This window comes from Copidosoma floridanum, unplaced genomic scaffold (genome assembly GCF_036245765.1).
Source record: "Copidosoma floridanum isolate Cflo_tuat_1 unplaced genomic scaffold, Cflo_Japanese_pri ptg000013l, whole genome shotgun sequence".
Taxonomy (NCBI): domain Eukaryota; kingdom Metazoa; phylum Arthropoda; class Insecta; order Hymenoptera; family Encyrtidae; genus Copidosoma; species Copidosoma floridanum.
In genome coordinates this window covers 35,138,747-35,162,484 of record NW_028321890.1, presented here as the reverse complement: position 1 = coordinate 35,162,484, position 23,738 = coordinate 35,138,747, and the positions used below count along the sequence as shown (strand labels likewise).

Below are 23,738 nucleotides of genomic sequence, written 5' to 3'. Positions count from 1 at the left end.
TCATTATACGTATATATATATATATATACAATATATTTGTAATGTGTGCGCGCTTAAACAATGGTTTCACTTTTCTTTTTTTTTTTTTTTCTCATTTGTCTTACGGTGAGTTACGACCGCGGCAGTGTATCGCACCTTGTTGTCTATAATGGATTAATCATTTATTACCATTATTCTTCTCATTACCACGTGCTATTTGTCAAGTGTTCGAGACCCGATGAAAACACGATACTCATTGGTATAGTACATACACGAGTTATCAAATTAGTTCCACCGCTGTAAAAGTGATGTCTTTTTCCATTGCGAAACGTAAATTTCTCGCTAATTTTTCATCAAAGTGTAAATTACAGCTAGTATATAATTATATAATATGGTTTCGGAGAAATTCGCTAGACGCGGCTACCAATCATTGTTTTAAATGAAAAAACCTCGCAAAACCAGCTGGTTGTGAAAAAAAAAGTGGTCGAAAATTCGTGAAAACCAAAGTGGGTAAACGGCCACGAGGCGGCAGAGGTGCCAGCGGGTCTAGGTTGCGTCTGCCGACACGTGGCGACATTGATCGGCTCGGCATTTCGCTTCCTCGGCACGTCGTCCTTCTCCTATTCAACTATACACGTTGTACCACCATACGCTCAGCTCGAAGTCGATAATTCGCGAAAGAGTACATACACCAGAGAAGAGAGAGAGAAAGCTCGACCTTCTCGACCGACTGCGTGTATACACACGTACACCACCTACAACTCTATTGAATCGAGCTTTGGCGGCTGCGCTCTCGAGAGAGGGAGGCTGCACGCAAGCATCGCCATCAGACACAATGCGAGCGGGGGCGTTTCGTTGGCTGCAGACGTGAGAAATGTCCCGTCAGGAGCAGAGTAAAGCTCCTAATGCTTATATTTACAATGCCGGTATGCTCGTATAATATATATATATATACGTACACTTATCGCAAAACTTGGGGCAAAGATAAGCGCATTTAAAAGAGAAAGAGACGCGTCTCGGAGGAGGAATGGAATCGGTATCAATTATTTGTGCGTGCACTCGTACTTGTTTATGTACATGTGGGTAGGTATGTAAGGTCGATGGTAAAAACCCATATGTATACATACAGCAGATGTGCCATTTCTCAAGAGGACGGACGCTGTCTCGGCAAACTTGCTGTCATAATGTATACCAGGGAGCGAGTATAACGTGCGTACCCCATGTATAACTATAGCGTATACACAGAATAGGAGAAACATATAATGATATCTATTAAGACGTCGGCGTTGCTTTTTTTTTTTCATGTATACTTACACGCATACGACCGTGTGCTATTATGCTCGTAACTTGGGCGCGTCGTAGAAATTAATATGTTCCCCTGCAAGGCGATTTAATCGTCTTTTCATTCACGTGTACTTGTATACTATACTATATATACCCTCTGATGTATCTGCGGATGTAATGTTGTATTATGTGTTTACATCATGTATGTTATGAGGTTTATTGGGAATTGATGATTACTTTGGATGTACTTTTAATGAAATTAAATTGAATTCAAAGTCAAGAGAAAACAAAAAAGAGATGGGGAGATGCAAAAAAAAAAAAAAGAGCGCGTCTGATGGAAAACGGATGTTGTTTGGGGCAAAAAGGGAGAAACGAGAGTCTTGTAAAACTGCACATCCGGGAAAAGACGCAATCAGAGACGTCAAAGCCCATGTATAATACCAAGGACTCATTATCCCGTGAGCGCCAAAAAGCAAAGGGAGAGGAGGAAAGTGGTGCAGTGCAAACGTGTGTGTATATATGGCAATTGAAAACAGACGGACGAAGCTTTCTCTCTTTTTTTCGAGTCGGCTGCAAACAGCTGCAAGTTTTTCGTCGATACGAGCGTAGCTTGCCAATTAAGCGCCAGGGCTTTCGTATCGCGGGTAAATCGAACAAATTAGCTAGTGGTGTCGTGGTCAGCTTTAAACAGAGATTTTTGTACGACCGGCACGTTGACCTGCATTGCGTACGCACATACGGACTGTTTTTTTTTTTTTTTTTATTCATATCGAAGAATATATATGTAGGCGCACTTACAGTTACCAATAGCCTTTATGGCCGTACCTACCGCCGCTTAAGTGCCCATCCATACGGTGAATTTATAGATTTTCGCGAAATCATCATCGTGAACCCTATTTGTGATATTTTATTATGAATTCAACGAGATCGATGGTAATATAATTCACGTATTGCCGGCAATACAACGAGGATAAAAATATTGTTCCATGTGGTGAATGGAAAAGAAAAGGAATAAAAAAAAAAAAAAAAAAAAAATAAGAGGAGCAGCTGTGTGTGTGTGTGTATGTATATACGCGCGAGAGCCAAGTGAAGAGGAAGTGCTCATTTGCGCCAAAGACCAAGCGCGTATCTCTGATTTCTCTTCTCTTGTTTCTCCCGTCTCTTTGGCTCCCCTCGCATCTGGCGATTTGGATTTAGCTTTCACTCGATCGCGGAGGAGAAAGAATCGTGGTACATCTGGATTAGCGGGAGAGAAAAAAAAAAAAGCATTTTCGATTTCAAAATTTTTCTACCCGAGTGGGGGCATGATGGTACACACACACGTAATCATTTGTGATCCAAATCAAGTTTTGATCTCTATCGTGCCGCGCGTGTCTGCGTACATATACGAAACGCAACTTTTCAAGGTTATACACAGCGCGAACACCGAGTTTGAGACAAAGATTACTGTAGAGTTAATCTTAATACAATATTATTACGAAAAGTACAAACAAAAAAACCTGGACTACGTTTATTTTAGGTTTCAAATTTACACTATTTTGCTCACACGAAAATCACTGAACAGTAAAAAAAATGTGTTAAAAATCATATTAATTGAATAATCGGCAAGATGTATATGACAAATTAATATTCTATCTACTTGTATGATGTTATTTTGAAATCAGCCCCTACATAAAGTATAAGTAACATTTACAAAACAAAAAAAAAAAGTTCAAATAATATGTAACGCATGATTGTAATTTTCAGGGCTTCCTGGAAGCAAATTCGCGATGCTGGTGGAACGTCGCCTTGGTCGACGCTACTCGACAGCTAAGGTACAAGGGCCACGTGGCCCCAGGAGTGCTGATGGTCGGCGGACCGCCCTGTGCCCTTGAAGTATTAAGAGCAGCTTGGGCGAGAAACGTCCTACGACCTCCCGCGGATCACATCATCAGTTGTCTCGGTAAGTACGCATTTTTTTTTTTTTTGTTTTTTTGCGCGTCCCTATACCCCGCAAGGGAAAACAAGCCGTTTATATTACAACTCGGCCACGACTGAACCAAACATACCCCAGCCAAAAAAAAAGAAAGAGGGAAAAAAGGGCATCGGACCGCACCAAAAGAACCGCCTATCTCGATTGTACCCACCACACACGCGTGCAGGAAGCGGACGCAGTACCGATATATACGCCCATACGGAGCTTTTACCGCATAAAGTATACAAGTTACGTATACAGTGGCCTCGCGTGCGCCGCGATTTACGCCACACACGCTTATACGGTACTCATATACATATTATATACCTTTTTAATGGGGGAGCGCATCCCCCACACATCTTGGGCTGCAACACCATATCACCTCCTTCTGTTTCCCTCTATGCTAACATAATACGTATACTGCCCACTGCGGTGGAATGCGCAATGGGTATTGGCCGGTGCAGGCTCTTATTACCCTAACTGGTTCCTGGAACATCTCGTACTACCATGTGCGCCCTACAACCGGTACGCGCTCGCTTTTTCCCCATATACATACAAGTATTCCTGCACGGGGATGGTTTGTATGTACTTATACAGAGTATTACAGAATGATGGTGGGCCTTACGTAAGCGGGTTTTTACCGCATCGCGCGCATACATGTATACATCTGTTTTCGAAACAACAACCGCGTGCGAATGTATATATGTATGGATGAAAAAAAAAAGGCTGCTCTCTGTTGTTCATAGAAAGAGACCCCCCGCGTATATATGTATATACAGAAGAGAAACCGGCTATTTGAGCTTGCGCAGTACACCCATAGGCGGTGGTCAGCGTGTAATGAGCTGGACGGTATTAGAGGGTATGTATATATATTATATACATCATAGAGGCAAAAGCGTTATGACTTTGACCTGCTTTTCTTCCTCTTTCTCTGTGTGTTTCTCATTTAGCCGTGCGCATTATTCGATGATTCACCGTATATTATATCCCATACGTACGGGAGGTGCTCTCGCTGGGAGGCTGTTTCGCTCTCCGTCGGATAATTGACTTTTTCTCCATACATACCGCGTGTGTGTAAGTATATAATACGTGGTCCTCGAGGGTGGAGGGGGCAACGATCATCGTTTGATTTTCGAAAGTTGAGCTGGAGGGCGAAAAACAAAAAAAAAAATCATCCATTTGAGTGTATAGCTTTGAGACACGAGGCATGTATACGTGTCGAGGGGCTTTTGCAAACCGAAATGGGTTCTGTCACATCGGGATAATAGAGGAACGATCCAAAGTCGAGCTGTTGTAAAGTATACTTTGGGGTCCACCTTTGCAAAACCAAACTATTTTGTTTGGAAACAACGAAACCCCCATCTCTTACGTCAATGCCATGTAAGACCCACGTGCAGTGTTATACAATCGCGGTGAACTGTACGTATGATATACATGTGCCTCGTCACCTCTTTATTAATCGTCCCACAAGAGTGTACACATCATATTTAAACGCGAGCACGAAAAAAACCTCTTCCGCTTGACCACAACGAAAAAAAACATCAGCTCAAGTGTTATTATTCTTTTCACCTTCTCCCTCTTAAGTAAAAAAAAAAAACGGGTTTACAAACGCAGGCTCCAATAATCTCCTTGTCGTCGTATCTATATAAATACCCCAATGGGCTTTCATTTATGTCTCTCTCCCGGTGACTTGTTAAAAACTATACCGCAGTCATATTCAATGGCTACCTTTGTGGATTGTTATTAGCCTTTGTATGACTAAATGTTTCCTTTATACGTTTGATATGGTAACTCACTCGGGGAAGTACAAAAATAATGACGATTGCCCACAGTTACCCTTTTGTATACTTGCACACACATATAGGTGGATACAATGTAACGGGGAGCAGTATAGGTAATATGGTGCCCCACAGGACGAGTCTTTCGAAATCTCGGTTCACGCGGATCCAATTATATGTATGTGTGTGCGCGCATCTTACGTGAGCAGACTAGCAGAGAAGGCAAGGTCGGATACACATCGCTTCCTTCCCATTGTCGGGCATGTGCAGCATTAGGTAACCCAGATACAATTATTTTTAGCGCGCGCTCCCCCGTTGTTCTTCCTCTTTGCGTCACTTAATAAAATGTATGTGTTACCTTCTTTTTTTTTTTTTTTCTCTTGTATCGCCAGCGAAAAGATGCAGAGTTGCATAAGAACCCTATACAAATATATGCCCACCGTTTTGTGAGTAAATAAACCTTTTTTTTTTCCTTTTTTTTTTTTTTTTTTTTAACGCGTGCAGCTAATGTCTACGAGCCTTTGTAATAAATTATTATATTTCGCATAAATCACTGAAAGAGCCTATTCAGCTATTGTTCGTAGCTCGAGCGTATGGAGTGCAAATGGATAAATTAATGGAACCAGTTACGTGTACACAATATACAAACGGTGCAAAAATTACCGTCGAGAATACCTATATGAATGCATTTGCACACGCAACATGCGGTGTTTTTTTTTTTTTTTTTTTTTCTCGTATTAACCTTTGTAAAACGAGCACATGAAAAAAAAACAAACAAAAAAAAAGCTTAGTATCTACATCTGCGGATGAAATTAATGGTTCCGCGAATCGATAAATATTAGTGAATTTTCGTGCTCGCGCACAATACATATCTATGGTGCCAAAGTTGGGCAAACACGATACACTCCCGTGTACGTATTTAAGCGTGCAAACTGGTCAAATCAAAAGGGCAAAGAGAAAAAAAGTGAACTTTTCATCTCGTCGACAGTCAAAAAAGATTTTAGGAAATATTGTGGTGTGGGTGTGTTATCGATAAAAGCAAACTACACGCGAGTAATCATACACACCCGGGCGAATTTACGAGGGATAATTAGTTATCGAGAGAGAGAAATCAGTGATTGCCGGGCGTGTAAGTGGTCGACGCAATAAACTCGTGCTCCCCGTGGCTCAACCACCCCGCGTGTATACCCATAATGTAACACAATAGATACGTTCATTCGCAATCACCAAAGTCAGTAAATATTATCAATCTGATGTGTACGTGGTATACTTGTAAGTGTATTCGCGAGAGCTCCAGTTTGTCATTCGCGGGTCTATCGTACGGGCAACGCCTTAGCTCGGATAATCATTGACAGGCCACGGGAGGCCGGCCGTCAGCGAAATATAATTCTTGCACGGGTTTTGGTTTGGCGAATGTTATATTGTACATAATATTATATACCCATTGCGGATAAGAAAACCAAACGGCGCCGTAAATCAAGCGACTGTCCAGAGTACCCGGGGGCAAAGGGGGTCGAGATTAATTAAGCCAGCCCAGGATATTCCGTAACAATGATGAATCACATGCTCGATAAAACCAGAGATCATCTGTCCTCTTTGTCATCTCATTGGACGAGATGATGTATACGGTGTAAAAAGTACATCGCGATATTTCGCGTGTATATCCGGCTGTGCAGATGTACGCCACGGAAGCAGTCGAGCCAACGCGCCACATGCATTATAGAGATATTCCTCCAAAGTGTCATTCCGTCGGTGTGTGTGTGTGTGTGTGTGTGCCATACGTCATTTACCACGCGACAAGCAGAAATAGTTGGAAGATGAATAGAGAGCTTAAATTGCAAAAACAAAAAAAAACAACGCAATTTCGCTAGTAAAAGGAAGTAAATGGAGCCTAGTCGTGTAGGTATGTGCAAGTTATAAATGGGGACCCAGCTGGTACGACTGCAGAAAAGAGGAAAAGAGGTATAGGATCTTTCGGTAATTGGCCGAAATAGCGCGCGGACGATGTTTCACGAGCAATTACGCCCGGGTGATGGTGTGCAAAAAGAGGGGAGGAGGGCACTACTCTCACTCTTGTACCGTATATACATACATGCGGCCATATATACAGCGTATTATAAAATACACACATGTATGTATTAAACTGCTGCGACGTTGGCGGTGCGATGAAAGATCCTAAAGTACTTTCGATGATGGCCCGGGGCCAAAGTTCCCCACCTCCTCCCCTGCCACGTTGTATCATTTATACCGTACATGGCACACACGTGTGCATGGCAAAGGTCAGCCTCTCACGCTTTGCTGTGTCTATATATGTATATACAAAGGCTCGTACGTTTTTTTTCCTTCTCCTCCTCCTTGCAATGCTTCTGCGTTTTCATCATTTGCTCTCCATACATACTCTCTGATAATCCATTTGTCTGCTCGCATTTTGCAACGATATTCCTCCCCCCCCCCCCAGTGACGCAACTTTATTGTGTATAGGTACACGTTATCTCGACTATTCCGATCAGTATATGTATATATATATGTGTGTGTAACCCATTATAAAGAATACGTTGTTGTTGCCTTTAATTTTAAAAGCCTGTATATAGCCAGAGGGTCGTCGCCGGCTCCCTCGGCCTTTTGTTTTTTCCACCGCACACAATAATATACTCATCTCATAAACTATGTAGCTCCCGGCTCTCTGTAGTGCACGTCTGATCCATATATATATATGTATACATACACGTGCAGCCATTATCATCATTTTTACCATACGATGTAAAGTCGAGCGATGTAATCGCGCAATAAATAGGTATGCCTGAGCAGCAACAATTGCCATTTGTAAAAAAGCTTGGAGGAAATCGACTGCGAACAACATCAAAGAGGTATACAGTATGTAGTACCGACTTAAAAATAAAAAAAAAAAAAAAGAGGAATCAATAAGAAAGTAGGATGTATATACCTACGTACACACACGTGCGAAATAACGAAGAGCCGCGATGACACGTGAGTGAAAAGTGCCTCGCGCCACCGGCTGGTCGGAAAAACAATCACCGCGACACGTCTGCTCCCATCATCCCCATCAGTTGTCCCTCGTCACACCGTACACGAAGACACGACACCTAAGCGTATAATAGTACAAGAGGAAAAAAAAAAAAAAAAAAAAAAGGCCAAAATTGTCCCGGATCGTAGGTATATATATACCTAGGGTAGTCATGCAAATTGCAGAGGGCCACGAGAGCTCTCACGCTCTCCTTGATGCTTTCGCGGTCGCCTCCATCCCCCCCTGACCCATCTATCTCTCCACCCCGAGTCCCACATCATCTACAGTAGGATGTACATGCACACAGGTATATATGACTCGACAAATGGCCGGCGACGCCACGGTACATATACACCGCGAGTTTACTCGGTCTCCAGCCTCGGGCTTTATTTTCTCGCGTTCTCGCAATATGTGTTGTATTTATATATATACGCGCTGCATTCCACGAGTGATCTCTTGCGCGGACATTGCCTTGAAAAAGCTATATATATATATATATATTTATTTCACTCCTTCCTCGATACGGTTTCGGATGATTCATCCTCGTTCGGCGGGGCGAGCAACGCCGAGATTTCAGATATGCAATTACGGAGGACTGCGGAGGGTATGTATATAACTGCACTCCCGGGAAAATTATCATCGGGGCTACCGGTGCGATTGAAGGCTCGAACTGCGCACTATACTTACATACGTATACGTCTGCGAACAGCTGGTGGGCCGCGGGTTTGGAGGTGAATCGAGTATATATTATATATAGGTGCAGCTCTTGGGTAGGATATGAATTTAAATCGGCAGTGACGCGCGTTTCCGCGCTTTACGCGGGGAAATTGCGTAGCGGACCGCGTAACGGTATATTATATAGGTATACACCTGTATCCTACGTATGAGATTTTTCTCGGGGTGATGCATCGGATAAAAACAAGGCTTTTTTGGAAAAAAAAAAAAAATGAATCTTGGCTTGAGAAATTTGCAAGTTTTTTGGCTTCCCTCGCCGGACTAGAGTGCTCCATAGATCGCTCGTGGTTGTCTTTGGCTCGACTCCAAAGGTACCGGGACGCCTCTTTGTACGTTTTTTTTCGTCATAAATTGCAAAAAAATAAAATAAAATAAATGAATAAAAAAGTACGCTATTTGTTGAATCTAAGCTCCGTAGGAGGTGTTTATGCGTTCCCATAATAGGTATAGGTATCGTACTGCATCACCCACCCCCTGTATAATTTTCATTAGTTGATATACACCTGAACTCGAAATTGCTCCTAATTCAATGATTTATGAAGAGCCGGTGTTAAATCGACCACCGATACGATCTCTCGAGCGATAACGAATGTGTAATTTCTTCGTCGTTATAGCTGGTGAAAACAAAAAACAAAAACAAAAAACCAACTGCACACCATAGTCCAAGGCACATATTACACAGAGAGAGGTGCAAGCACAAGGATAATTGCGCCTCGTATAAATTAATTTGAGATCTCTTCCCTTTCCCATTATCCATACCTATATATATGTAATGTGTATACCCCCATGAAATATAGGCACGCCCACCTGTATATCGTCCAATCGACTAGTGCAGCGTGTGTTACGGACCATATTGTATATTATACACAGGGTTACACAGACGTTTGTCTGCTGCAGGTGCACGAGATCTAAAATCAACTTTCGTTTGATTACGCGCACCTACACCTGCGTATTACGTACCTACACACTGAGATATATGAAAGCTCGAGTTTGCAGCGCGGGTGTGCGTCTACATATATATCGGCGATAAGTCTTACTCTCGTGTCTCTGTCAAGAGCCGTGGCGGTGCTTCAATTTCCACTCGGTTAATAAATTCATACCGAGTCATCCTCCGGGTGGGTGTATATACATATACCAATTCTAATATGCAATTATTTATCGCTCGCTCGCAAAGTGATTGAAGCACCGCGCAACAGCAACCCTTCAAATTCGTGGCGTGTATGTATATGTTATATATTATATGGAGCGCGCGGTGGCTAGGTCGTGGATTCGCACGCGGGAGACCGTGGTTCGATTCCCGGCCATGGTGCGACTTTTTCGGGCAAGTACCTCTGTGATTTTTCACATGTGCTTTTTCACCACGCAATGCTCCTCGAGGAGGGTTTAGGCGACCTTCTCGCAGCAAAATTGCCTAATTTCCCCCTACCCCCCTCCCAGCAATAGGAGGCCTCCCATCCCTCTTCCCTTCCTTCTCCAAAGTGCTAAGTGTCCTTATAGTAGTGCCCTTATCGAAGGAGCCGGACGTAGAGCACTATAATATATATATATAAAAAAAAATGTATATATTATATATAATAAAATACAATATACGAAAGGGGGTGACGGAAAAAAATGAGCGCGCTCTCCGAGTCTCGGGTCATACTACAGGTGTATATACATTATAAAAATATACATATATATAGGTACACCAACTGTTGTTGCAGCGGCAATTGCGATGTCGCCGCGGCTTTCCAAGCTGCGCTTTCACTTCATTCCATTACGAACACGCCGTCTATCCCTCCCCTTTTTTCTATTCCATGCACGAGTATGATACACATATAACAACAACAACAATGCATTCTCTCGCATGCCGCGCGCGGCTCAAATTGCCCCGATATCGTCCCGAATGATCTCTCCCGCTGTGTATATACGGGGATATACGCCGCCAATACGGGTTTAATTTTTATTTCTAAGCCCCTGCTGTCTTCGAGATCGATGAATTAGTTTTATGGGAATCGCAACAAAACTTATTATTATTTTTTTTTTTGGGGAGGGGGAAGTCGTATACATGTATAGGTATATATATGAAACTGAATTTGGCGCGGGCTGCTGCTGACAAACGAGAGAGTTGAAATATCAAGGTGAGAGGGCTTGGAAATATGTATATATGTATGTACAACCAAGTCGATCACGAGGGAAAAAAAGATTAATGACGGATAGCAAAATAGGAGGAGGAGGAGGGGGGGTCGCGGTCGTGATGCATGCCCTGTGCATTGAAAGGTGCTTTTTTTTTTTTTTTTTTTTTTTTTCGAATCGGTCCAACTTGGTTCCCGTCAGTTTTATTCTCACGGGAAGTAGTCCCGAGGTGTACGTGTGTCTGATGTACAGTTTCATTGTGTGTATGACCACATAATGCTTCTCACATAATATATAAGAGCACAAACCAATTAGCAAAGAATCCTTGTTGCAAGCTCCATTGGGCTTTTCTCATTTATCGGTGTTTATATTTATTTTTGTGCGTATAATTACGCAAAATCTCAAGTGGCTCATGGGCACACCCCATTCGCGAGGTAGAAACAATTTACGCCAAATGGCGTCATTTTATACCCATGTTCTTTTTGTTGTTCACCTACGTGAGCGCGAGTGTAGTTTTGCGCAAAGGCCGAGCGCGAAACTAATTTGGTTTTGCGTTTCTTCGACCGTATAGGAGTTGAGCTGCTGTACGTGACTGTGTGTTTTCCGCGTTGTGTGTATGCACATAGAGCGCGAAAGAGCTTTCAACCGTCGCGCGGTCCGACGAAAGTTTGCCTTTTCCATCTCTCTCAACGTGACTCTTTAAACTGAAAAAAAAAGTGATCGACAAGCCAGGCACGGGAAGGAAAAAGCAGCCACATGGTTCAACAACTCGGCACGTGTGTGTTAAAAAACTCGGTACACACATATATACCCACACGCGAAACGAATGTAAATATATATACCTATACACACGGCGTAACTCTGGGCAAACCAAATAACGTCGCTCCTCGAGCAAGTATAGGTAACTTTATTATTACGGGCCGCGGTGACTTTACGGTTCGCGGATAGGTATACTATACGTGTGGAGGGTCTCTAAAGTGCGTTCCGCTGTCGCGCCCGTGCAAACACTCGTCGCCAACTACTACACCAAACTGAAATATTTCAACTCGCGCACATCACTTCAAGTCAAGGCCGAAGCCTTTTTTGCTAGAGTGTATAAGCGAAAAAAAAAAAAAAAAAAAAGAAACGCTATATGTACGTAACCTCCGATTTCGCGAAGGGAAGGACGAGTTGCCCGGGCGCGCGATAAGAATCTTCATCCTCTCCGGGAGGAGGGGGGGAAAGCGTCGGGAAACTCCGTTCCACCGGGCTTTTGTCTATACACACACAACTTTCACGGGAGCGAGCTTTCGTCACGCGCTTCGCCTCGTAATTGTCGTCCCGAAGGCGCGGACGTAATTGCTCCCATCTCCCTTCCCTCGAGCTCTCTCGCGACGTAAGATATCCCCTTATAACACACACAGCGAGGGAACAATCGGCAGCACTTCTGCGCGATTGCATCTCCGATAAATATATATATACGTATAGGTATCCCTTGCGCGCGTGTTGCTGCTGTTGCTCACATTTCTCTCCCACGACGCGCCAACGGAGTACAAGGCTTTTATCGGCGCTCGCGATCGGTTATTCGCGTACAGGGCAATAATACGTCCACATGTAGGCTAATGCCAAGAAAGCATGACGGACAGAGAGATAAAGATTTGCGATAAAAGGGGCACCTCGTCACCCGCAAACACTCAATCTCGCAAGCTCGCTCCGTTACGATATTATGTGGGAGTGTGGAAAAGTGCACTCGTGTATATTATTACGTGGTACGGTACGGACAAACAAATAAATAAACAAATAAACAAATGGACTGTTTTCTTTCGCCACAAAGCGCTGAGCTGTCCATCATGCGCGGCATTAGGGTAAAGTGAGCTCGTTCTCTTTACTTGGTACAACGGCTTTCGATTTGCCAACATCGGCAACTCATTTGCTCCCAGTCATCGTTTTTTTTCCCCTTTTACTTGTAATAACAACATCGTCATCGGACAGTGCACTGCACGCGTTCAAATTGAATCCACATATTTAGGTACAGCTACGTGAATATATATTTTTTGTACCGTACACTATAGTGAACGATAAATATACTTAATCGTATGGATTTACGCATACGGGCTAAGAACAAAGAAATCAAACGGGAACATCGAGATCCGATCGGCCATCGATCTTCCCGTGCGTGTTGCAAGTTATGTACCATTATAACTGTATACAGCTGCTCTCTGTCCTACAAAAATATGGTCCGTTGAGTAACTGCGGGTTACAACGTAAACGGCAGATCATCTCCAAAAGATGGCCAGGATGACGAGCCTGCCGTGGCAAAGCGCGAAATGGGCACTACCGCACGGCCGTTCGCTTTTACGCAAAGTTGCAGGCATCGTAGCGAAAAAAAAAAAAAAAAAAAACAGTCGAACGATCGCTCTCCTTTCCTCCCACCTTGCCGTGTACGTATAGGGGATACATATATAACAGCGAGATGCGGGCGATAGTAGTTCCCTCGATTCGCTCGCGTGGCTCTGATTCGCGCCATCGGAGCGCGCGATCGGCAGCAAGAAGAAGGGAAGGAGAGATCCTAGCTGATATACGTGTCGCGCTGGACACCACGTACAGGTACACGCCTCCTCTTCCCTCCCTACATCATATCTGCTCTTTGCTGCGTCGAGTATGTACACACTTGGGGACAAGTTTCACGGGGTCTCTCCCATGCATTTCGCCACATCAGCCATCGTCGTTTCACATAAAAAAAAAAAAAAAATACAAAGAACAAGGGCTATATATTCGTTGCAACAGTACAGTGCACGTTAACGCGGACGAGCTTGGTCGGCTGCGCCGTTTCGTCAACCATATACTAATATGATACGCCGAGGAGGCGGCTCTCCCGCGGGTCATTAAGAGATCGTGCGCCAAAGAGGGGCACCGCGAGATGTCTATCGGTGTATATACATTGCACGACGATACTGCCCAATGAAGTTAAGTGCGTGCGGTGTACACTTTGTGCTGCACTAGAGACCCGGTTTATATATATATACAGTGGCAATTAACGCTTTCGGAGAGCGCGTGCCAGCCCCACAGTCGAAAGCTCGACCTGATGGTTGTTGATTGGATGACATGAAAATATAGTGTAACAACTAATACGATACAATATATATAAGGTTATACATCAGGTACGCCGTTGACTCGTAAGGTTCGCAATAGGTGTATAAATATTTTGGAAAGATAAAAAAAAAAAAAAAAAAAAAAAAGTAATGGACACGCGAGAATGAATGAAGTCATATTGTTCCCGCAACGAGCGTCGGCCGTTTCGCGAGTCAAGTCCGAGTGATTTTACGATGCACCCGATGGAAGATAGACGAGAGAGCCCATGCATCGGCAGCGGAACACGGGATAAAACAGTAGTGGTACAGTAGTAGCGTACCTTCATTTAGCCAGGCGTGATTTGCCGCGCCGATCGCTCCGCGGAACGTATATTGTTCCCGTTTCCCTTTCCTCCGTGTAGACCCTTACATACGGCCTCCTTAATTCTTATACCCTCCCATGCACGAGCTATAGTATATAGGGAACGAATGAATGAAAAAGTCCATGTACAGCTCGTGAATATGGGTTTTATCGTATATCCATACGTTTCGAGAAGTCGATTGAATCCCATATATACGTAGGTAATATATACCTGCAAGTTAGACTCGTGGAAGCGAAGAACAGAGGTATAGTAGCCCGCGCCTCGTCTGATCGTTGGTAAAAAGAGACAATAATTTTTTTTTTTTTTTTTACATGTGTTTATTTGCACGTGGTTGTTTGAGCGTGCGGATAAATAAAAATAGTCATCCAGAAAGCAGAAGAAGAAGTGGGAAGTCCTCGTAGGTGGTAGCGGTTGGAGATAACAACGCACCAGACGACGGACGGCCTACGCCCTATACATACATGGCACCGTGAAATATTGTCCCCGGCTTTTGCTCGGCTTATAAATACATACTTATTGTTATTATTATTATTTTTTTATGCAGCGCAAAGTTTATAGTCGGGCACGGTTCCTTTCGCTCCTTATTGCTCGGAATTTTTTTTTGGTTTTTTTCTTTATCTCCCTTTTTTCTTTCAATTTTATTGCTAGATCGTGACAAACGTATTTTCGTGCAGCGCAGACATGCCGAGTCTTTGTATACAGGGGGAGGGGTGGAAAAAAAATCTTTAAATTACCATCATTATGTATACACCCACTACTGTGATATAATGCCCTCGGAACTCTTTGCTTCTTCTTGATGTAGGCACTTACCTACGTACCTAATAAAACGAGCGCTGATCTAAACGTGCCCGCCATAAAGTAACGTATCTATGTAGTGAATATCAATTGCTCAAGAAGAAAAAAAAAAAAGGACAAGTCGTGCATAAATAATAACAACAACCTTTTCATCGATTCGGCGAGTACGAGAGTTTTTCACGAAATGTATTTCTCAGCCTTAATGATGTAACATCACAACAATTCAATGAAAAGTACCTATTTCTCGACAATTTGTAACGCGACACACGCGTGCAAAACACAGATAATACCACAAATAACATACATGTACATAAATATGTATTCCAGCAGAGTCGTGTATTAACAATAAATCGTGCGCTACAACGTGTACGCGATTAAAATACCTGTACACACATAATATACACACACGGCAGAAAAAACGGGGCGATTTGGGCCGATTCCAGCAGTTCTCTTCTTTATTCGAGGTTCGCAGTTAATACATGCTCGTACGTTACATGCAATATATTATATCGCGCAAGAAGAGTGTACGCGCGCGCGGAGTAGAGAATATAATATATAATGCAGTACGCGGGGGCGATATAATGTATTTGCAAGTCGTACGAGTCACATATACCTATGAATGTACTCGTATATACATGCTGTTTCTACGTGGCATTGTGGAGCGAAAGAATGACAGAGAGGAGCTATATATGTATATACCCGACTATGTAATTCGGCTCGATTACACCCTACTGCCGTTGTTCAATGTGTATACGCGCACACCGAGAGACGAGATAAAAGTACATTATATATATATATATATACCCTTACATACGTATTGCATATACACTTACACACAGTGGCAAAAGCGACAAGAGTAGGTACATGTATATATAGGGTTCAGGGAAGGTATAAGAAATCCGTCGCGGCGGCGGTGATTTCCCGAGGAATGTCATTGTTCGCGGCGTGGCCGCGGCGGCTACTGCATCTTTCGCCACTCTTACAATATACTTATGAGACAAACGGCAAAAATAATGTAGGAGCACGAGAGCACAGGGAAATCTACGCTAGCTCGTAACGCCGTTTCCAACGGAAGTCTCGTTAACCGTGTGGAGGTACATTTATACATATACCTATATATATACTGCACAAACAAACTGTACTTATTGCAGGTAAAAAAGATGTACATGTGTGTAATTGACTCCTCCCTTGCGCAATGCGCGTCACCGGCGCCAGTCGTCCGTATAACTTTCATTTATGTATTAGGTACCTATATACATAAATATACCGCTCCTCTCGGTGCATGGAAATGCACATGCAGATACGGTCAGGAGTGTGTTTTGCGGGAAGAGGAATACGATTTTACTAGCTCCCGAGTAACTCTTCCTTTCGGTTAACACCCATAGATTTTGGAAGTTACGAGAATAACACATCGATCCTTTCAAAGAAGGAAGGAAGGAAGGAAGGGAGTTTTCAGTTGACAAATTCATACATATCTACAGTTACAATCCATATCGGCCGCCAAATGTTTTATCCTCTACTTTGGCGTCCATCACCCAAAGGCTTTCCCAACGTAGCACCTTCTCGACTCTAATGGCTATATGGCCAAGCTGCGGGAAGTTTTAATTGATCGTCAAGTTGGATTTGTTTATATTAATCGCGTGTCAGTTGTGAGCATCGGCATAATGATACAGCCGCCACACCTTGTACCCAAGACAACTCCACAACTTGCAACAACTCTAGCGACTACGACATCGATTATCCCTTTCGCTTGATGTGTTTTGTTATACCTACACCCAGATAGTCCATCACATAATACCTGGCCAACACCACGCTTCATCTCAAGTCTCGATACTGTAAAACTACCTGCTATTGCCGATGCGTGAAGAAAAAACAGTGTGGGCGAATCGTACATGTGCAGGTGTGTGGTGCACAAAGCACAATATACAGCTGATGAATATATAAAAGAAAAAAAAAAATTAACGGTACGTGCTACCTGCTCCGCGCATAATAACAGCGTCGTCAAAATCGTATCTCGAGCAGGTGGTGCGCCCCGGATCGACCTGTAATGTAATAAGATGTTATGCACACCTCTCCGTCCCATCGAGCTTGATCTTAACGACGAGACGCAAAACTAGTGCCTTGTGTACTTGTGTATTTATCTCCCTTCCCGTCTAGCATGCCCACTTGCATATATATTATATAACTCTACATCTTTACGGGCCGTGTTGCTGCGTCACTTTTTTCTTCTCTCTCTCTCTCTATCTCTTCGCGTATACTATCATCCGGGAAAATGTGCCGTTTACCTGGGCGTGTGTGTGTGTGTGTGTGTATTATTATCCTGGTGCAAGCGCGCGACGAGAGCGTGACGAGCTGCTGCGGTCGATAAATTCAAACGACCCCTCGATACTTGCTTGTATGTTTATTTGTGAGTTGGCACGCGCTACTCGCTCCGATCCTGCACAGTGAAATCTTAATTGAATTTCAGCTGTCGATTTAGCGCACGAGCCATTACGTGTGTGCATAACGTGTAGTAAAATCGCGGGTTTGCCCGTCAAAACGGATTATTCACGCGCGCACGTGTATAGGTACACCTACCTGTTAATTATGTCGCGTGTGTGCTCGAGCTATACATATGTGTGTACATATTATATTATACTCGTGGAGGCACTGTGATATTGAAAATGAGAAGTATGGAGAAAAAAAAGGAAAAACCGCTTAATCATAAACCACGCTGCTCTCGAGCTTGAAGTGAACTTTTCCTTTTTTTTCCCCTCCCCCATTTACCCAAGTAGGTAGGTGCGCTGTTAATGATAACGGGCAACTGCTTATTAACGGAGTTGCGATTATAATTTCGTGTAATTATCTCTTATCTAATTAACGTGTGTGCGCGCGAGGAGGAATGGAGATTTATTGGAAAATTTAGCTAATCGCGGCGTGTATGGGTATATAGAGAGAGAGGTGTGTACATATACCACCTGTATACGTGATGGCTGTGCGAATAAGATGGAGGGGAGAAAAAAAAAAAATATTAATTGGCCCGTGAAAGCGTAAGTTGAGGGGAAGGAGAGTAAAAGTAAATAGAGAGCCGATGTGGTTGTTTTTTTTTCTCGCGTCCACGCGACAGGAGAGTGCTATTGTATATATATAGGTCCGGTTAGAGAATGAAAATTATCAAGAAGTTGTTTTTTTATTTTTTTATTGTTTGCTTATATATATATATATATATGCTGTCCGAAAAAGGAAAAGGTTCGGACAATACTCGGGTACTGTTTGGTAATAAGTCCAGATTCCCGAGTTTTTTTGCGAATCGACGCCAAAAACGCAAAAATGTACATCGAGGCGCGTGTACACCGTCACGCGGAATAATTATTCAACGTTACGTGAAACTCTGCCGCGTTGCATCTATAATGATAAAATACGCGTACGGAAGCAGCGCCCCGAGAGATCAATCGGACGCGATGACTGTTTATTCACGCAATAATCGGTAAGGAAAGTGTGGATGCTTCGTATATAGAGTGCACACGGAATCTGCATGCCGAATGTACCTATATATTGTGTGCAGGTAGCTGCTGCAAAGATTCCGAAAGACGAAGAATACCCGGAGCAAAGTGTATAAATCACCGCGGAGGTAAAGAAAAAAATTGGAGAGGAGGAAATGGAAAAGAATAGTACATAATGGCCGAAGGGGTGCACCTACGCAGGGCTTGGAAGTACCCTGGTATGCGCATCTCTTCTGTATATATATATATGTGTGTGTGTGTGTGTACAAAACTTCCTATCCGATCTCGCCGAGGCATCTTCCGTACGAATATATATATAAATATATATTCGTACCTCTGTATGCATTGGTGCTCGAATGTACATACACGTGGCGCGGCGAGTTCGAAAAATGGGGAAGCCGGAAATTCGTGCTTACTGCAGAGGAAAAGTGTACGTATATAGGCACAGATGACGATTATTCGCACTGGCCTCTGCAAAGGTATAAGTATACACACACGGCAAGCCGAACGCAAGTCCTTTGTATTCAAGGCACTCTGGTGCCGCGCATGATATACGACAGAAACGAGCAAAGCTATATACTTTTATGTGTGTACAAGTTATATTATACCCTACAACCCCTATACACACCTACAACGAGAATATAAAGGTATATTCTACCCATCTATAGGAAATAGGTGCGAGGCGTTGTGCACGTCTATCGGGTAGCTCTTTTCTAACGCACCGGCACGCCGACCTTTCAGTTTATACGAGCCCTTCGCTTGCAGAGATAAAACACCCCCCTACGTATTATATAATACCTCAGCTACTTCCACACGTATACTATACACACAATAATATAACGTATTCGCATACCTCCTCTCTATGCTGCAATCCGGGAAATCGGGCTGGTGATGCTGTCGCTTCGGGTTTATCTTCCTTCGTCTCACCGTACCGAGTCTGAAACAAAATTTTGAAAATTGCTCAGGGGGTGCTTTTTCACTGTTACATTTTGTATAGCTCACGTTTATCGCTGGAAATTTTCAGGCGCTCGGAACTCGAGAAGAAAAAGAAAAAAAAAAAAAAAAAAAGGGGGGGGGAGGGAGTGATGAATCATTGGCATTTATCTCCGAGTATTGACGCGTGGAGGCACGATATAGGGAATATGTAGAGCAAATTGGGGAGTTTGCCATTGGGATGAATTTTTCCCTCGGCTCTTACAAAAGTACACAGGGAGATTTTCGTTGAGAGCGGGGCACGCATATATGTATACACACACAGGGGGGCGGGGGTGGCAAAAAAGCCGGATCATCCGATATGTTCTCGGGTGGAGGGTGGAAGAATTTTCGGGGATCCAGCATGTACAGGGGGGGTAGAGGTTTGTACCGTACGGGTAGTAAAGGCTCGAGACTGTTCTAGTATAATCGTGAGGCGAACGAGTGGAGTTGAAAAATGCAATCGGTGACACGGGGCCATCTGCTCCTCTCGACTTTTCCCCTCCTCTCTCTCGCTTGAGGGGTATCACTGGGTGACTGTAATATCTATACTATATGACACAGAGCACACGACCGCAATCCCCCCCCTGTAGGTTCTAGCTGCATGGCTGCATCAGCCGAAAACGGGGGGGAAGTGTAATTTATTCGAGCTCATGCCTTCGGTGGTGCTGGTGTTGTTGTGGATGCACACAGTTAAAAGAAAACGCTTTTAGGTATTATGACGCCTTTTGCGTTTTCTCTCGATAGATACAGGCTGCTCTTTTCTTTTCTTTTTTCCGTTGCTCCTTGTTGGGCTGCTTCATTTACACTTGGGATTATTTACGTTACATCACTACTGACCATCACCACCACCAGTGTTGTAGTATTATTATTATTGGAGCGATGATTTTCATCCTCTTATATATATTTACGGAGATTAGAGACATTGGAGCGCGTTTCTTTATACTTGTGGGTCTTGTCTAATAATTTTATGATTTTGTTTGGATAAAATGTTGAAAGATTCAATTTATTTATTCACTGATCGGAAAGGTTTGGTGCATTTAAAATATAAAATACGTGTAATTGAAGGATCGAAATAAAAAAAAAATTAAATTGACTGTGTAACCAACTTAATTGTTATATATTTTTAATTTCAGTAAATCTTATACGATTACCACATTGTTGGCAAATTAAAAATGAAACGTCTGTACTGAATGGCACTGTTTGAAACTTGCCAAATCCACGAAAACAACTAAACGTTCAAGTTAGTTAAATACACTCATCGTCACCAATCATAACTCACCTCTCGCACCTATACCCATAAGTATATAACGACAGCTCGATCCATACCACTACCCTTTAAGAAGGTAGATTAAAAAAAAAAAAAAAAAAGAAAAAAGAAAAAAGAAAAAAATAACAGCACGAGCCACGCGTTGGGTATCCTCTGATTACGCATTCACCGGGCGCACCGACCACTCGCTACATGGAAGAAATAATAAGCGCCGTCGGTGCTCGTCAGCCGCATACAACCCGACAGTAGCGTTCCCTTTCACGTATACATACGTTCATACATGTATATAATTTATAATATTTATCTCGACAGCCCTGCGCGCTCGGTATAAATATCGGGGGTATAATACCGAACTCGCGTCGAAAAACGTGATGCCGCATGCATGACTGGGATTATTGAAAATAAAATTCTCCTCCCACCTCCCACTCTCCATCACGCCATCAATCAGAAAACATAAGACTGGCTGCTGATTCTTTTTTCTGCACAAGTAATATATAGGTACAACCGCGCATTATGATTCATTAATTCCCAGATTGACGTTGGCTAATAACCCATACGCAAGCGGTGTATATACGGGGGGAGGAAAACAAGTCTAAAAATTGATAACACGCGGACGCGCGGATAAACCTCTCCTCGAGATGATCATTAAGTACAGGTATTATGATGAAGAACCGCGCATATAAGTAAGGGGAGCACAAGCGATTATAATAAATAAAATGCATACCTATGAGGAGGTATATTACCTAATGATAATAATGATGGAACGAATAAGAAGAAAGAAAGCCTTGCGTGTAAAAAAGACCAAGAGGGTTTAAGATTGTTATTGTTTTTTTTTTTTTGTTCGCAGGGGACATCGAGGACTGCCTGGTGACGCCGGTCTCCCAGGGCCAGTTCACACCCCTGCCGGAGGCCCTCTGCTGGGCGATCCTCGAGCTGACGTCGCAGCGCCAAGCCGCGACCCTGGACACGGTCCGCTCGGCCCTGAGGAACGCCTTCCCGGCCATGCAGAGGCCGAGCCGCGATCTCGTCTACGACGCGCTGGCCAAGCTCATGCAGGACCGCAAGATCTACCACACGGCCCAGGGCTACTTTGTCGTCACACCGGAGACGCGCCGATTGCGCCGGGAATCGGGATCCACGGCCGGTGGTGGCGGACAGCACAGGAGCTCGCGCGAAATGACGTCCGGGCGCTCGCAGCCGGCGGGCATGCTCATGAGCAACGACGAGGCAATGGCCCTCGTGCACGGGGAGATGATCACCCTGAGGGACGGCGACGTCACCCACCAGGCCGTACAGACCAACCTGGCCGATGTCATATGCGGAGGTTGGCTTCATACTCTGCACTTACTTTTTAACCCCACGGTTTTTATTTTTTTTCTCCCTCCCTCTTATAATGATAAAACGGCACGTAGGCAATCCAAACGACAAAGTCCTGTTTGCTCGATGCCAGTCGGTGCCGGGCAGACTGGAGAGGAGGCATTCCTTGCGCCTCTGGGGTTCGGCGAGGCGTCTACACCGAAGCGGTAGCTCGAGGTCGCTCCCGAGGAGGCCCGAAAGGAGCGACACCTCCTCGAGCGCCGAGTACGCCAGCACGGACAGCGCACCCCACAGTCCAACCAGTGAGTCCTTTACGCACGTATAGTTTATATACATATAAAAAAAAAAAAGGGAAAAGGGCTTGCTTTTGCGTATTTTCTTTTGCTTCATTGCTTTCCGTACTCGCACACGCTACATTTATGTACAATAAATTATCATGCACATTTCAATGGTTGCACCAAATTACTTTTTTCTTTGTTTTCATCGATATACAATTGCACCAGCGGTACATCATGTATGATGTAATTGTAAATAAACGAAATTGCAATCCCTTGTCCCTTTGCTCGTGGTATTTGCAACAAATACCGGCTCGGGAGGGGCGGGGCTACGAAAAAAGAGAGCATTCCCAAACGTTGAAAGAGAAGGCCTGTCGGGCATTTTTTCAGAAAAAATAGGCTTACTGTCCCGACTGTTCCGACGCAGCACCCGGAGAAAGGGGGCGCCCCTCATGGGCACGTTCAGCGCTCAGTACCCGCCGACCGAGTGGTTCAATCCGCGCGTCGTTCACCTGCACAGCGTGGCCACGCAAACCAGAGCCGCCAGTCCATCGGTAAAATTCATTCATCCATACTTCGCATGGTTTTTCATCCGTGCCAAAAGGGATATAAATGAGTAAAAAAAAAAAAAAAAAACAATTTATCTAGATGATGGAGGGGTTGGAGCATTCGCAGGCAAGTTTCCAGGTGTGGGATGATTCGAGCTCGTTGCGCTCGGCGACGTTGCCCCGGAGGCACCACCACCACCGGCAGCCGAGCGCCGATTCGTCGAGTCTCCTGGCCAACTCGACGCCCCGTAGCTCGAGGCGCCACCGCTCGCCCTGCTCGACCCTGCCCCGCTCCAAGTGCTCGAGCCTGAGCAGGTGCACCTCGAGGGCCTCGGTCGTGCCATCCTCGACGACCAATGGCCCGTCACCGCAACAACAACAACAACCACAATCCAACGGCAAGAGCAACAACTCGACCAACTCCTCGCCCAGCCGAAGCGGGGGTAGCTCTGGTTCCGTGCGGGCTGCCCCCGCCAGCAACAACTCCTGCAGCCCCGCCAAGGCCTCCGGCCACTTTAGCCGACTCCAAGGCTCGAGGCACTCGTCCCGCCGGCCGAGCCACGAGCTTACACCCTCCAATGGGCCAAACTGCCCCACCAAGTCAACCAACGGCTCGCCCCAGCACAAGGTACGGATCAACACCCTCGGACTTGGTGCAAGTTTTCATTATTTGAAACTTTTTTTTTTTTTTTTTTTTTTTTGCTGGAAACAATTTTGTTTACAAGTTTACTGTTTAAGTAATTAAAAATGTTTTTCATTACTAACGATATACATAA

General features: G+C 44.1%; 1 protein-coding gene across 3 annotated transcripts in view; it reads left to right on the top strand.

The window, feature by feature from the left end:
- Nucleotides 1-23,738, top strand: part of knockout (Stork-head domain-containing protein knockout) — a 63,076-nt gene that overhangs the window by 37,883 nt on the left and 1,455 nt on the right. For 2 of the 3 annotated variants that reach the window (XM_023389597.2, XM_089591418.1), the window contains exons 3-7: nt 3,010-3,205; nt 21,670-22,146; nt 22,235-22,441; nt 22,784-22,968; nt 23,063-23,590. In XM_023389597.2, coding sequence (XP_023245365.2) covers nt 3,010-3,205; nt 21,670-22,146; nt 22,235-22,441; nt 22,784-22,968; nt 23,063-23,590 — 1,593 coding nt within the window. The remainder of the gene's footprint in view (nt 1-3,009; nt 3,206-21,669; nt 22,147-22,234; nt 22,442-22,783; nt 22,969-23,062; nt 23,591-23,738) is intronic. The other variant, XM_089591419.1, reaches the window with a different exon arrangement.